The sequence below is a fragment of the Meriones unguiculatus genome, chromosome 20 (genome assembly GCF_030254825.1).
Source record: "Meriones unguiculatus strain TT.TT164.6M chromosome 20, Bangor_MerUng_6.1, whole genome shotgun sequence".
Lineage (NCBI taxonomy): Eukaryota > Metazoa > Chordata > Mammalia > Rodentia > Muridae > Meriones > Meriones unguiculatus.
This window is the reverse complement of record NC_083367.1, coordinates 58,220,662-58,237,183: the sequence shown is the minus strand read 5'-3', so window position 1 is coordinate 58,237,183 and position 16,522 is coordinate 58,220,662. Positions and strand designations below refer to the sequence as shown.

The 16,522-nt window shown below is 42.1% G+C and overlaps 1 protein-coding gene across 2 annotated transcripts in view; it reads right to left on the bottom strand.

The window, feature by feature from the left end:
* The window catches only part of Cep43 (centrosomal protein 43), a 29,857-nt gene extending 19,630 nt beyond the window's left edge, over positions 1–10,227 (bottom strand). Inside the window, exons 1-6 of one of the 2 annotated variants that reach the window (XM_060373655.1) lie at positions 10,050–10,227; positions 9,688–9,741; positions 6,534–6,588; positions 6,027–6,115; positions 5,510–5,647; positions 1,705–1,785 (exon numbers count right to left, since the gene is read on the bottom strand). In XM_060373655.1, the coding sequence (XP_060229638.1) occupies positions 1,705–1,785; positions 5,510–5,647; positions 6,027–6,115; positions 6,534–6,588; positions 9,688–9,741; positions 10,050–10,151 (519 nt within the window). In that variant the 5' untranslated portion in view covers positions 10,152–10,227. The remainder of the gene's footprint in view (positions 1–1,704; positions 1,786–5,509; positions 5,648–6,026; positions 6,116–6,533; positions 6,589–9,687; positions 9,742–10,049) is intronic. The other variant, XM_060373656.1, reaches the window with a different exon arrangement.
* Between the last annotated feature and the right edge of the window lie 6,295 nt (positions 10,228–16,522).

Genomic DNA, 16,522 nt, shown 5'->3' with positions numbered 1-16,522 from the left:
CCCAGGAGAAACACTGGATGATTCTACCCTAGCCTGAGACTGTTCTTCTGTAAGCAACATTTCTTAAAAAACTTAGGAGTATCACCATAACTCTTAGATATTAAGAAATATATGGAGAAAATAAAACATGTAATAACAGATTTTATTGTGGATTTTCTTGAGGATTTACTTTACATGGAATGTCCCATACTTCTAAAAAATAATTTACTAAAAAGTGGATTTCCAAACAGTACAATGCTTCAAGCACTGATAAGTATGTTTAGAATTTTGGTTAATTTCTTCTGTCATCGTGGAAAATATGTTTCTTCCATAGGCTCTATCAGTATTTAAAGGAATTCCTAAAATTTACTCATGACCTGTTATGTCAATCAGAGTTACAGCTTTTCATAATAATCATCAAGAGAAGAAAAGCATCTTTAAACACTCCTCATCTAAAAAGGCCTGGCCGCTTCAGGGGGAGCCACACAAGAAAATAAATTCCATATTTGCTACAAATATGGAATCCTTTGGCTTTCGAAGCTTAAAAAGGATCAAATTATCAAAGAACAATCCACAAGTGGCAGCAATGTACTATGCCCTAGACACTTAGCAATGAAGTATGTGGCTCACAAGCATCAAAGGTCACCTGACTTAAGATACCAGTTTTATCTACACAATTCATGTCCGTCCCTGAGCCTTAGGCTTGGATGGACTGCACACTGTCTTTCTATCCCTATGGAAGAACCAGAGTGTAATGCTGGACTTCAATGACCTGTAGGCTATGCCTACCCATCCTCCTAAAAAACCTGATTATGCTGAAATCCCAACTCTTATGATAACGATAGCATTAAGTGGGGTCTTTGGGGAGTAATTAGCCAAGAGTGTGGAGCACTTGTGCACGGGATTAAAGACTTTACTGAGTTCCCCTTCCCCTCCCACTACATAAGGACATATAGAAGACACCAGGAACTGAGCCCACACCAGACAACAAATCTGCCAGTGGCTCCACCTCTGCCATGCAGTCTGTGGTACTTTATGACAGCAGCCTGATGGACTAAGATGTGACCCAAACTCATTACCTCACAGGACCAATTGGAACCAACCAGGATGTACTCTAACCAGTTATGGGAGACCATCACTTTTCCATTAAGCCTATTTTCAAACACATCCTTGACCTTAAACTCAAGCGTTTAACTCAAATTTTTTCTTTCGTGTAGTATCCCTGAAATCAGGTCTTATCTTAAACTAGCACAGCCAAACACACAAACACACACAGACCATAGTACACTTTCCTCTAAATCTTGTCAAAAATAGTTCATTAATACTTAAATAGCACCATGATTCCAAAACCGGTCATCTGTCTAAAAGGCTACAAAATTCAGCTAAAACATTTTGCATTCTGGAATCCCATGCTCCCCAGCTAGGAGATCACGCAACATGAGTAAAGCCTCTTCCTAGAGCAATACAGAAATATTACAAGTATCAGTGTCCTCCAAGATATAACATTCAAGTATTACCAATGACACAAAAGAAGCAAATTTTAAAAACACCTACTTAATCGAAAGGGGGAAGTACCTTCAAGAAACTTTAAAAAGACTTGTTTACAGGGAAGAAATTTTACAGAAAAACAAACAGGTAACAAATTTTACAGGAAAGGTAAGAAGAAAGAGCAGAACCCTAGGTGACTGGCCCAGCGCCCACGTCTCTGTCCAGCAATATACTCACCTTACTTGGGATGGAGTTTACACTTGTTTTTGCTTCAGGTGACTTTGAGGGAGGATGTCCATCAGATCGATCCAGAGCACCCTAAAAATCATAGTTTAAACTGAAACACACCGAAACTAAAACATGATCATGCCAATAATACTTCAATAGAATTTTAGCATTTAAGAACACTAAGGTGACATTCTTCATAAATATTTTCTAGATTTTCCTCTAATTTGAATACACACATGTAACACCCAGATTGGAATTAACTGCAGAGTATTTTCCTCACCTACCTTGAACTGGCCACTCACACATGTGGGTGCCCAGTCTACCTTTTCCATCATGGATTCCCAGAGGCCAATCCCCTCCATTCTCAACTAACACTAATGACTCTGATTCTCAAAGGTTGATTTTTCTTTACCTTCTTTGGCTTGCTTCCATTTCATTTAATGACAACAACAATAACAACAACAATAACCCAACAATTAGTCATAAAAACTAACCAAGGTCAGAGAGGAGTCAGGGATGACAAACAGACTGTCTTCATAGGTCTCCCTCGTTGCCCATTACTAGAGTACTTGTTCTAGTCCAGCGTAAGTGACTATGGGCTCTGTCTCACTGCATCGTCACTGCAAGCTTCTGGATGTTCCCTTAGGAATTTTTGATAATGTGGTCTAAATGGGAACCTTTTCCTACAGTTTACCTATCATCCCTGCACATTTCCTGTGCACAGTAAACACTGGCTACTTTGTTACAGGAACTCAACTACTCTTTAAATAGGAAAACAAGCAGCTCCCTACGGCTCTGCCCTGAAACTCACTGTACCTGACTCTAGCACAGCTCTGAGGCTAGACACCTACCTCTCACCTTTAAGCTCTTCTCTTTCCACATGGCTTTTCAAGACTCATCTACCCCTTGAAAGACGCTAACTTAGAAACTCTCCTCCACTCTTCTTTCCTGTCACACCACGCTGACCTGGGCTTACTCTACTACACTTTGTCTTCAAATGTTCCCAGCTTGTCTTACATATGGGCCGCTTTCACATACGTCTTCAAAACCTTCCTCGAGACAGAAAACAACTATCTACTCAGAATCATTGTATAGAAGATCTTTCAAGGGGCATGAGGAGAAAAGCCCCATACCGACATATTTGTAATCCAAGTGTAGTGACTTCTGACTTGGCTGAAGCAGGTACTAAGTTCACCCCAGTTGTGAGTAGTTTAAGAGGGAAACCAAGAAGCTCCACTCAGCTGAGAGGCTGATACAGGCCACAGCCGAGTAAGGTAAACAATAGGATGGTACAGAAAATGGAAAACCAATGGTAAGGAAGCTCCAGTCTCTTTCAAGGACTGAGTTCAGTTTGGTTTGAGTATGGGCTGAACATCCCTAATCTGAAATCCCTAATCTCATACTTTCAGGTTGAAACATTCCAAATTGCAAAAACTCAAAAATCTGAACTGCTTCTGCTCCTAAGCATTCCAGATGCAGATACACAGCTGCACAGAATCTAGTTTCAAAAGCCAACAGACTTAGCCAATCTCATGCTGGAGTCACTGCAATTCTTAAATAGACATTCAGCACGAGTGAAGAGACTGAGGAGAAGCCAATGGGAAGAATTGACACTTCTAGAAGAGATGAAGATGTAGATGCCAAAGATGCCAAAAATGATGGTACTCAGTCATTGAGAAACTCAGAAAACGTACTGTGTTTTTAATCATCCACAGCTGAGATGCAAGCTAGCAGCCCAGTTCCTAAGATAGTTTTATTGCAGTTTTAGGGCTGGCTAGATGGCTCAGTCATTAAAGACACTCCTGTCAATCCTGATAACTCGATCCCCAAGACCCATAAGGTGGAAGGAGGGAACAATTCCACAAGTTGTCCTCTGAACACAGACAAACAATAAGTAAATAGTTAAAATAAAAATTCTGAAATGTAATTTTGGTTTTTCAGCAAAACTGAGCCCGATGCATCAATCTCCTTACAGCAAGCTTTCTTATCCACAATCTAAGTTTAGGATAAAAAAACAAAACAAAAGAAAACAAAAACAAACAAACAAACAAAAAACAACTCTAATTTTATTTAATTATGACAGGTTTCCTTTCAAAGTAACAAACTAAAATGGTATTGAATTTCAGAAGTGAAAAAATAGACCCTGCTGAATTCCTGATCATAAGTATTGTTTATACACACTCCCCTAACCTCTCCTGCCAACAACTCCCACCTAAAACCTACCAATAAAATTGTTCTATAAAGAAAAAAAAAAAAAACAGCAAAAAGTGGAGATAAATCCCCTAACTTAATAGTGTTGCAATTTGGAGAGCAAAGCATTTCCCTTTTGAAGATACAAATGCCTGTCTGGTGTGCCAAAAGAATCTTAGCTTGTAATATCTCGATGGATTGAGTTCAGCATCAGACAGCTGCTGCACTCCCAATGTTTCTCTAGCATCTTCTCTATAATCTTAACTGGCCATGTAAATTCTAATTTCCTTATACAATCCTGTCTTCTTGATTAGCTGAGTTCTTTCAAGACACAGAACTTTCTTAACTCCTGCTCTTTTATTACCCAGAGCACCTATCTACTATGTCTTAAATGCAATTAATACTCACTAGACAAAACTTCCCTGACTTCAACTGACAGATCTCTAAATGTTTCTGTGACTGAAAGCACACTCCTGCCCAGCAGTGAAGCTCACTGAGGGGCTGAGCATGTCAAACAACATCTTTAGGTAAAGGCAATGTGTGCAATACAAGTCAGATCATCAATCCTATGAGCAAGATTTCCACAAAAGATAGTTGACAGGAAAGAAAAGTAACTGCCACTAAGAAATCATGCACCTGTAACCTGAATACTAAGAAGGCTTCGATCATGAGTTCAAGGCCAGCTTGGAGCACATAGCAAAACTACAGAGGAAAAAAAAATCTAACAACAACAACAAAAAAAAAAGTTTGAAAACAATTTAAAAATAAGCAGTACCAACAGCTCACTTTTAAGCTTAGTATAAAAACAAAACAAAAACCTTTAGATGGGCTAGAAAGATGGCTCAGTGGTTAAGAGCACTGGCTGTTCTTGCAGAAAACCAGGTTCAAATCCCAGCACCCACATGGCTGTTTACAACTGTAACTCTAGTTCTGATGCCATCTGTGGACACTGTACAAACATGATGCATCCACATGTGCAGGCAAAATACTCTTAATAAAAAAAAGTATTTTTTTAAACTTTTAGGTCCAAAACTTATTATGTATAAATCAGCCTTTCACACTGAACTAATAATAACAAGCAGAAGTAGAGTGCTTTCTGTGCTGAGTGTTGTTCTTACTTTCCCACTGTCATTTTGTAAATGAGGCAATGGATAGTGAAGTAATACATGGTTCAAGGTCAACAGCTGGTCGCTGAGGGGAAATTATTTATTCCAGCCTGGCTCCTGAACATAACATTCTGAGGACCAGCAGCCAAAACAGGTATACAAGTATATCTGCACATTTTGGGTTTCATTATACTATTTATATACTATCTCGGTCCATTTCACTGTTATAAGGAGCAGCTTCTTGTGCTGGGTGGTGGTAGTACAGGCCTTCAATCCAGCTCTCAGGAGGCAAAGGCAGATAGATCTCTGAGTCTGAGGCCCACCTGGTCTACAGAGTGAATTCCAGGACAGCCAGGCTACAAAGTATGACCCTGTCTTGGGGAGGGTGGGGGGGGGGGGGAAGAGCGGCTTCCTTTTATGCAAACCTCAATTCATTATGCATGCACTCATCTCCATAACTTAACTCAGTAGCCAATTACTAAAATGAAATATGGAAAAAGGCAGCATAGGATACTTACTTCCCTATTGGCAGGTCCTTTTTCTTTCTGTTGACAACGTCTAATCACTTCTAATAATAAGGGTCCACCCACAGTACCTTCTGCTTCAATGATACCTAAATCTCGGGCTAAGTTCTCTCGACCTTCAAGACCTTGAACCTAGAAAAGAAGTAAGACTTAAGTGCAAAAGATACAGCAGGAGCATCACGTTTTAAAGGGAGAATGTTAGAAGCTTAAAGAACGCCTTTAAATCCAGAGGCTGAGTGTGCAGGGAATGAGTTTTGGCAGTTTTGAACATCTATGCTTAAGATGTCGACTGACAGCTGCAGTACAAAGTCGGGTATTTTAGTCAACTCTACATTAGCCCTCTTTTCTCAGCAGCTCCAAGCTATATGAAACAGCTCAGATTGTTTTAACAACCTGGGAAACACAAAAAAATAATGGAAGTGTAAGCAGCTGTGAGGTGTCAGACTTCACTAATGCTCGCTTAGTGTGCCCTCCGAGACACCTCCCAGGATAGACACAAAACCATTCTTACTGTGCTAGTTTCAGGGTGGAAAACGGCCAAGGTGAAGTCAAGGTTGAAAAACTGAAGAAATTCTGCGACGAGACTCGCCACTAAACGACCTGCAAAGATCAAGGGAAAGACATGAACAAAGCCCCAAGAACCCCGTTTACTCTGTGAACTGAAGCATGCTGTGGGAAAATACGGTTTGTAAAAATCACTTATTTCTTCTCTGAACAATGAAAATCTCAACCTTTCTATTTTCTGTATCAGAGTCATCAATCTGCAACTGTTAAGACAGCCTAGTATTTCATAAATAGACTCAGTGTTTCTCTTTCTCTACAGAGAACTTTCCACCACCTGAAAGGCTTAATACGGCAGCTTGAAGCTAGGGATGGTGGTGCCCTCCTCTGTAAAGTCAGCATCAGGCAGGAAGGTCACAGAGGAGTAGGGGCACAGAGTGAGACTGTTTTTCCCCCAAATATTGGCAAATTTTAAAACTCAGGGGCAGATAAAATAAACACAAGAATAACATCTTACCATCTCTTGTATTTAAAAACTTTTTCAAGCTCTCATTGACCAAAGGAGTTTTATTCTGTGGAAAATAAAAGAAATATTTTAAGTGTTATGTGTTTATCCTAAAACAACTAAAAAGTATACATGTAAGTTCTTTATCATACAGCTGAAGCTTATTATTAGTAGGTGAGAAAATGAATTGGAAATTATACCTTCTGGAATAAGAGACCAGGCTGAGTGTCAACAGTCAAGTTTATTTTGGCAAAGATAAAAAGAATGCATACATTGCTATTCATAAACCACGGTTTTAAGGTCCATTTTACAACCGTTTACTTAGCATAGGGCCTGCTTTGTGCTATTTAGCAACTTCTCAAGTTAACAAAATCAAACCGTACATGAAGACATTTATTTTAATTTTTTACATTGCTGCTTTTTAAATGGTTTATCTACAAATATGTAGTATTAAATTTAACTGTTTATATTTCAGGTACATGCAATTTGAAATGTATCATCTTAAATAGCTACCAATTGTAATATATATACTTGCAATTTCAAATTAATTAGTGGTATATGAGATGACTGTGTGGCCACAGCTCAACTTATTTTTTTGGATTACAGATCTGAACAAATGTAAAAAAAAAAAAAAAAAAGAAAGAAAAAACGTTCCCACAAATTGCGCCTGTGGTGGGTAGCTGCTGAGAGTGATGATAATGTAGGTAACACATAATGGGCTTCCTTAAACAGCCTCATGTCTTGTGGATAAAAAATACAAAATGGCACAGATAACTGGAAAACAGTTTGAGAATTAGTCATTTCACTCTCAGGTATTTTCTCAAGATAAATCCCAGATCCCAACAAAGATCTGGACATGCCAATTCACAACAGCCTTATAAACAACCCAAATATGGCATCAAAGGGGAAATGGCTAAGTAAATTATGTATATCCACTCACAAATAATGGAATGATCCTGAAATCAGAATTAAATGGAGTACGATACACTACTGCATTATGCTGCGTGAAAGACATCAGACACAAAGGTATGTAAGTACATTTTACATGTTCCCATTTGCATGGCTTTGAAAATGATTAAGATGCTGGGGAAGGCAGGTTTCAAAGAAATGAAAACTTAAAAGAGTTGTAGCCATATTCTCTTTCTGGCTATGCTGCTCACATTCCATAAATATTATGTTTATCAAGTCTGACATTTTAAAGTGAGTTTACAGACACAATTATACCTCAAGCTAAAATAGAAGAGGGAGACAAGTCACAGAAGTACATGGTGTAGAAAATTTATGACACTGAGTTAACTGAACTAGACAAAGAAAATGTAAGGAAAAAATTAGGTAAGTACTACAAATGGCCAACAACAACAAATAAAGACTTGACAGAGATGACGAGGGGCACCAACGAAAGTGAAGAATAGGCAGTGCCACTCTGGAGAAGCCAACAATGGCCAGGAGACACTGCCAGGAGACAATGGCGTGAGGGCGGGGCAGGCCCAGAGAACTCAGGTCAGTGGTAGTCTAACTTACAGGTCTAAATTTAGCTCAGGAGGGGAGACACGTACTGATGATACAAGGATAAAGTCATTAGTGGTGTTAAGGTTACTGTGGGGAGGCCGCAGAATAAGCACGAAAAGCCGGGACGCCAACAACTCAAGTGTGGTGTACAGGAAAGAGATCTTTTAAAGAAACCGAGGCACAGGCTAAAGGAAAACAGAATAGAAAAGGGTTCTCAAGGTCAAAATATTTCCCAAAAGGAAAGAGGAGTTAATGTCAGACCGTGCAATGATCAAGTAAGCCAGAAGAGGACTAAAGTGTACCTCAACTGGAGGAGCCTTCTTGACTGTAGCAAGAGAGTTCAGGCATAGTAGTGGTGTATTTGAAATTTTAATGGAGTAAGGGATACCTGGTGATAAAAAAACAACATGAGATATACATATTCTCTCAAAACTTGTCTGCTATAGCAGGAGAAAAAAAAAGTGAGTCAAACTATTTTAAGAGCAATTAAACACTTTCATGCTCAAAACAGCCTGCAGAAGACAAGTCAAAGACACAGTTATTAACTAAGCAGATGAGACTACAGAGGGCAAAACCAGATGACATGTATTTGGCAAGACAGAGCCCCTTCTCCTAAAGCAGTAGTACGGCTACACACTGAGCAGATGGGGTGCAGATATACAGATACAGGTGACTTTCCCTGACCTGACAGACTGGCAAGAGCAGCAATGGGACACAAAGTCAGGACACAGGGACTTCTATTTTACCTGTGAGGAAAGGACAAGCCGTCTGACAAGCATGAAGAACAGATAAGAAAGCTAAAAAGAAGGTGATCGGATTGAGTGCAGTCAAGGCCCTGCGCACATTAGTACTCACCACTACCTAACTTCAGGGATTCACTTGCTTAAGGGACTTTTCTTTGACAATGCTGACGCAGAAAGAGGAGAAGAAAATAATTTGCTGGATCAAATGATCGTTACTGTATAACTAAAAAGAAAAAAAACGGGGATTCTGGAGTGTGGAAAAATGGATCTAGCCTAGTCAAGAACCAACAGGAAAGATGATGCAGAGACAAAGACTACAGAAGCAAGAGGCTGAGGAACTTAAAGAGCAGGTGTAGAGCAGGTCCACAGACCTGGAAGGGTGGAAGGCAGATCTGTCACACAGGAAGACGGATTATCATGTGATTCTTATTGAAAAGGAGTTACAAGACATTCACACAGGCTGGCTGCTGGGACTTGGGGTAGACAGAAAAGTCAAGTTATCATTTAAACACTCAGGTCTAACTGGACTTTGAATAAGAAAGATCAGAGATGCTTTTAAAGTGATTGAATGGTCAGAATTTTAACTGACCAACCAGAATTTGGGAAAACGTTCCATAGTACATCCCTTAACACCAAGATATTCAGAGTGCAGTAGCTTACAAGGTAATTCTGCAGGTAACTCAATGAAACGGTTTCAAGCAACTCCTGCGACTGAGATTTAGCTGTGGTCAGAATTATTGTGTTACTCTAAGGCCACTCTAGCATGCAAAATGATATAGCAAATGAGTAATGCTAAAGAAGCACAATCCCTAACCTAATTATACCTGGTTAATCATTGAACTATAATGGGTTTGAATTTATTAGCAATCAGGCGTTAAGAAGTATGGTCCTATCAAAGTCTGAGGCGCTCTTACCTCTACCTTTTCTTGTTCTTCTAGTGCTAAAAACACAGCCGCTCTGAGTTCAGCCTTCAATAAAAAAAAAGAAAGAAAGAAAGAAAAAGAAAAGAAACCGCACAAAATTACAAGTCAGTTTCGCAACGTGAAGTGTCCCTACCGTCTAAAAGACGGACAGGCACGAGAGTGCCCGCCGCAGGCCCGGCGAGCGGAGGTAACGGGCCTCCGCGCCCTACACCGGGCCCACGAGCTCGGGCCCAGGCCCCACGGCCGCGCGACCAGCCCGAGCCGCCCCGCCCCGCGCCAGCCTCGCGCGCCCGGTGAAGCCGCGACGCCCGGCCAGCCTCCCCGCCCGGCGGAAGCCCGGCCGCCCGCCGCACCTTGATGCGGTTCAGGACGCCGCTGTTCTCCAGCGTCTGTACCAGCAGGTCCCGCAGCTCCGTGTCCTCCTCGGCCACCACTGCGGCCGTAGTCGCCGCCATCTTCCTTCTCCAAGACAACCACCCAAGCCGCGCTAACGGCCAACGGCCGCCGCGGAAGCCCACGGCGCGCAGCCGTAACCCCGCCCCTCACGCCGGGAGAAGAGACCCGGGCGGGGCCTGCGGGAGCCGCGGGCGTGGAGGGCGGGGTCTCCGGGTTTCATGACGCAAGGGGCGGGGCTCATGGTGTCGTCTATTGGCGGAGCCACTGTGTGGGGCGGGGCCGGACTCCGGCAGCGTCCGCTGTGGCATATTAACAACAGAAGGATCTAAACGTCACCAAATTCCTCTTAATTTCCCTGTTCCAGTGAGATAAGAGGGTCCACCGAGGCTGAATCTACTGTCCCGAACCTCTAACTTAGAGGCCGGCGGAGGGGGACGGGCTTTGGGTGGGAGAGACTACGCGAGCTGCGGGGCGGGGCGGAGACTCCAGGTGGGCGGGGCCTCCCGGGTTGTTTGTATCTAAGCGTCAGCAGCGTGTTCGTGTTCGGTTTTTGCCTCAGTGCGTGTGTGCACGCTCAATTTGAGTCCGTTTTGCTGGGCCGCAGGGATGTGCTGTGTCTGGTACCTTTTGCTGTTTTGAGTGTTTTTGAAAAAGCAATCGGCCAAGGGTGGACACGCCACGCTGGCGCGTACGCGGGAAGCTTGAATTGTGTTGGCTTGGAACTTGAGAGATTTCGGTACGGGTCTGTAATAACAGGGTTTTGGACTCATTTTCAACCATGCAGGTGGCCTGTGCGTTATGAATGCAGATTCACATAAGAATAAAATTAAACGCCTCCTGTGCTGCTTTTCAGTTTGTGGGAGTTGATTTTGTTTGTTTTCCCTACATATTCTGAGAAAGGAATCATTGAGAGGTTAGTTTTTAAGACTGCCCTTAAGGAGAACAGTTAGAGGTTTAAAGGGTCACACCTAAAACAAAGGACATGGGTAAGAGGGGGCAAAGAGTTCTTCCATGCCATCCGATAACAATTTGGGCACATGAAAGAAAATGGGGTTAATAGATCTGGACAAATTAGGAGTGTGCAAACTTGAAGCTAGGGAAAGATGGAGGGGAGAGTGTACCAGGCAAGGAAGAATCCGTCTGTGCTGAGCTTCACCCATGTGTAGTGAAAGCAGCATTGGTGTGGTTGCAGAAGGAAGCAGGACTCAGGGAAGAGCTGGTACAGTCCAGATTAGGACTTTGAGAATTCAGGGCTTGAGGCATCAGCTGATACCTAGATTTGAATATTCAGAAAGGTTTGAAATGCATTTAATCAATACTTTTAAATTGAGTGTTTACTGAGTTCTAGTTACTAAATTAAATGACGTGGGGATGGTCAAAACAGCCAGACAGCCATCAGCCCAGGAACTCCAACAACAACGTTTACAGCAGTCTTACAGCCTTGGGGTGAGCCCTTGTGGAAGGACAGGAGAAAGTGCATCTAGAGGACCAGGAAGGAGACTGGGAATGCTAAGACTCTGAAACTGTAACCTCCAGTAAGATTGCATTTGAAGACAACACCGCCACAGACTAGTAAAGCTAGGTGAGGTCATAATCAGTGGGCCAGGGTCCTGAACTCTCCCAGCACCATAATCCACAAAAGGCACTCTTACCAGGCACTGAAGACACTGACAGATCAGACTGGGGTCGGTTTCTTCCGTTGTTGAAGACACCTGGTCTGTGGTATTTGGTAATGGCAGCCTGAGCTGCCAAAGCCAGATGGCTACCCCAGCGAGGTGGTGCTGGACAGCTGTTGTACTGGGAAGTTTGCTGGTGTGTAAGGAAGAAAGGGCACTCTAGACAGAAGGAACCAGACAGGCTACAGAGTCAGGACCCAAGGGCAGATTACTCTGTATAGGGGAAATGCTCATGAATGCATAAACACACGCCTACCTACACACATTGGGCTTTATTATATCTGTGCACAGGGTCATGGAGGCTGATAAGTGCTCTGGTCTGCAGGGTGAGGTGGAAGCTACAGACCTAGGAAAACTGTCCCCAAGCCAAGAGGTGCAACGCTCAGGGAAAGTGTGTCCAAGCCTGAAGCACACAAGCATGTGGCACACATACATAAATGTAGGCAAAATGCTCGTACAGATAAAATAAAAATAAACCATTCCCCAAATGTAAGAAAATAAAAACTTAAAGTAAGCAAGTCCCACCCCATTTACTTAGGTTACCAAAATGTAAACTGCCTCACAGACTGGATGCCCGTAGCTCAGCCAAATTAACATAAAAGCAGCCAGAGTAAGGCTGGGCTTTGGGGTGCATGCCTGTCGTCTGATGGAGGTTAGGAAAACCAGAAGTCCAAGTTTATCCTTGGTTACATACAGATCTAAGGCCAACCTGGAATATATGTTTCAAAAACCAGTTCATCATATTGGAAAAGTCATAAAGAATTAGGTTCCTACAGAAGCAAACAAGGCCAAGGAGAGAAAATGCCTTCTCAGCTTCCATTTGAGTTCTCTTGGACTAGAATATGTTATTTCTTTACTATTAAAAGCATGTCTGAAATTTTGGAGCTTGTCTTTTGGTCTGGACACCAGAGTTGTTCTGGGAGGATTAGGAAGGTAGGTAATGGGATGTTCTCTGTGGCCCATGAGGCTCCGTAAATGTTTACAGATTGTGGGAGTGATGTTGCCTGCTGGAGGAAGGTGAATTCACTCTCCTGCTAGAACACTCATCACCGTGTACTGAAATTGCTTAGCTTGTTATTTTCAAAAAGATTTGACACTAAGTTGTGTATAGAGGCTACAGTTTAGCATGGACATAGGGGCGACATTGTATGGGTTTCAGTACACTGTTTGTATTGACTACAGCAAGTTATTTAGCCCCTCTGTGCCTCAGTTTCTCATTTGCAAATAGGAAGAGTCCAGGATATATATATATACATATATATGTGTGTGTATGTGTGTGTGTGTGTGTGTACGCATATGGATGTGTGTTGTGTTATAGGTAAGTAGCCTTCAATGTTTGAAACAGATAAACTATTTAAAATTATTCATTGTTTGGGCATGGCAGCCCACTTTCCTTTTCTCTGAAGATTTATTTGATCCTGAGAGCAAATTGCTTTTATTTTCTTAATAGCTTCATGACCTAGAGAAGGCCTAAAACCTAGAAAAGATAAGTGCTTTGTCCATTGTGTTCAGCCAAGATTAACCATGAGCCTAGATCTCTGGTCTTGCCCTGACATCTTAGTTTCTTCTAACATTATAGGATGTAGTTATCTGAGTTTGTCTTCTGTGGCTGTACTGAGTAATTTATAAAGAACTAGGTTTATTTTGCTCCTGATTCTGAAGGCTGGAAAGACCGGTGTCACAAGTGTCGCTGACAACTAGCAAGCTCGGGCCCTTTTCTCATAAAGCCTCTGATGCCATCACTGGGACCCACCCTATGGTCTCCCATCTTATTCTAGCCACCTTCTGGAGCAGTTTGGGTCTTCAGTTGATAACACATGAACTTATTGGAGGACCTTTAAGCCACAGTAGTAATTTGATTGAGTAAAATAGAATAAACTAATAATAAAATAGAGAAAACAAAAGCTGAATAAAGGAAATGTAGGATGAAAGACAGGTGGACTTTCCCAAGAGAAGTTCACACCCATAACCACCAGGGGGAGGAAAAGCAGCAGAAAAAGGCCAGAGAGAGCTTTCTCATCACTTTGAGTTAGCTGCTCAGAGATAACTACCGTATGCCCCCCACCCCTGCCCCACTTAGGCAAGAGGACTATTCTAGCTAAAGGCAATTTAGTAGAAGCAGGTATGGTGCTCCGCCTTCTGCCTACCAGCAGGATGTGTATTTACAAAGGTGTCTACCTCTTTGTCTACCAGGCAACTGAAAGCCAGTAACCTCCCAGACCCTATACAGTCTGGGAGGAAGCAAGGAATCAAACTACTACTCGCCAGCCTCTTCAGTCATTAGCTCTCATGTGTGCACATGCCCAAGTGGTCTGCCCTAGAACCCCAGCCTTTGTCAAATGTCAGAGCACTGTTCTAGGAGGTAAAGGTTCAAGTTCTAACTTCTCTAGTCGCTCTCCTCCTAGCACCTCTGGGTACCACATGACCGTGTGGTGATGTGCGTCTGCCTGCTTTTCTCTTAACCTCTGTTGCCAGAGCCTGGGCCATACCCAGAAATGGGAGAGGGAAAATGCATCTCCTGCAACGCAGAGGTGTGCAGCCAAGGTTACCAGTCAACTGACCAACAGCTAAGTTTGCGTCTGTAAGGCAGATTTTTTTTTTTCTGTGCTGTGCATAGAACCCAGGGCCTCCAACATATTAGGTAAGCTCTCTACCTCCGAGCTTGATCTCCAGCCCCTACGTGCTTTTAAATATGAACAATAAGAGAAGGGCTTTGAGTGTTTTGTTATTTACTTCTGCATTTTATTTCACACTGCCTAGCTTTTTTTATGTTTAATTATCTTGTTGCTAAGTGCATGTCTATGCTAAATTGATTGGTTCAAAAGCTGTCACCATGGTAACAGAGTAATACCTGGAACATTCAAGCCTGGCAAGGCATGCTCTTAGTGCCGCAATGGTTATGGCTGAAAAGTCACAATTTTAAGAACTATTTCTGACTGTTGCTAACCCACCTTTTTAATCCATTATTTAAGTGTATTCTACATTTATGCTTAGAATATGGCCAGATTTTAAGATATGGTGCTAGGGTAAACTTATTAAAAGGTCATCAATATTTTATTTTTTAAAAAATGTTTAATTAAAGATTTTTTTTTTCTCATACTGGGGCTAGAACCAAAGACTTTGAAGTCTGCATGCTAAGCACACACTGTAAATCTGACATAGACCTACAGTCACCCTAGTAGTATAATTCTAAGAAATCTATGCAAATTCATTTCAAAAATTGTCTGTGTTTGTGTGTGTCTCAAAAGGTGGGGGCTGGAGAGTTGGATCAGCTGTTACGAGAACTCTGTTCCTGCAGAGGACCCGGGTTAAATTCCAGCAGTGACATGGAGGCTCATGACCAACTATAACTTCAGTCCCTGAAGATCTAATGCCCTCTTTTGAACTTTGAGGGCATCAGACACACAGAGGGTGTGCAGACATATGCAGGCTAAACACTCACATATATAAAGTAATAAATAAATAAATAAATAAATAAATAAATAAATAAGGTAGTGTAGTGGAAGTTTTGAGTTCTTTAAAACACAGTTATATTATGTTTTTGTTGTTTTAATCCCAAGTGTGGAATATGGAGCTGCTTTTAGTTTGTCCACAGCTGATAGCTGCCTCACGCAGCTCAGAGAGGTCCATGGTCTTTGCCAGATGCAGTTAGTGAAATTCTGAGAACTTGGAGAGGGTATAAATACTAGAGCCCAGAGAGAGGAAAGGAGCTTCCAGGAAACGGCTGGAGGAGGAAGGCTGCTGGTTTACTGGACTGCTGGACATCCTGATGACTGAGATTGGTATTGTCCCCCAAGCCCCACAACACTAATCAACTGGAAATAGTTAAAGAGACCTCTCCAACTCCTCTCCCTTCTAACCTTATTTCTACCTAGGGTTGGAAGGTAGGTAGAGGTATAAGAAACCAAAATAAATAGTTAAAAAAACATAGCACCAACAAAGGTAGAGGAAGGCACCCAACAATGACCTCTGGCCTCCATACCCCTGCCATACAACCTGAAAACATTCATGTTACATGTACATACCTAGATACCACCAAAATGTTAGAAAAAGAATGTTATGAAGTAACTATTTTAAAAATGAGAATAAAGAGAACTAATTTTGGACCCAGTGGCACAGGTCTGAGATGCCAGTCACTTAGAAGGCTGAGGCAGGGGGATTATGGATCTGAGGCCAGCCTTGGGCTACATGGTGAGTTCTAGACTAGGTATCTTGGGCTAGTCAATAGGACTCATTCTTCTCAGGAAGAGGGGCCAGGTGTTGCAAGTGAGCTGAAGAGAAGCAGTTCAGGAGCACACACTCTTCTTGCAGAGGACCCAAGTTTGGTTTTCAACACCTTTGTTGAGTGGTACAACCACTTGTAACAACTGCAAAGGACTCTGATACCTGTGGCCTTCATGGACATTTGCAGTAATGTGGACAGATGTACACACACACACACACACAAACACTAAACTATTGTTTAAGGAAGCCACAGAATTTAAATAGTACTATTTTCCATTCATTCAAGTAGTGGTCATTGAACACCAAAGGCTGCATTAACACACATGTACACAAAGACATAAGACACACGTTCCTTTTGAAGATGGAGATAATAATCCCTATCATGTAGTTGAATCACAAAAATCCGATCTGTGCCTTAACGAGTTTGGAATTGCAAAAGAATAACCTCTGAATCCTCATAGGAATGCAAACGAGGAAGCCTTGACTTCAGAACACTCTTTACAAAGTCTCAAGATAAGGAGAAGAGATAC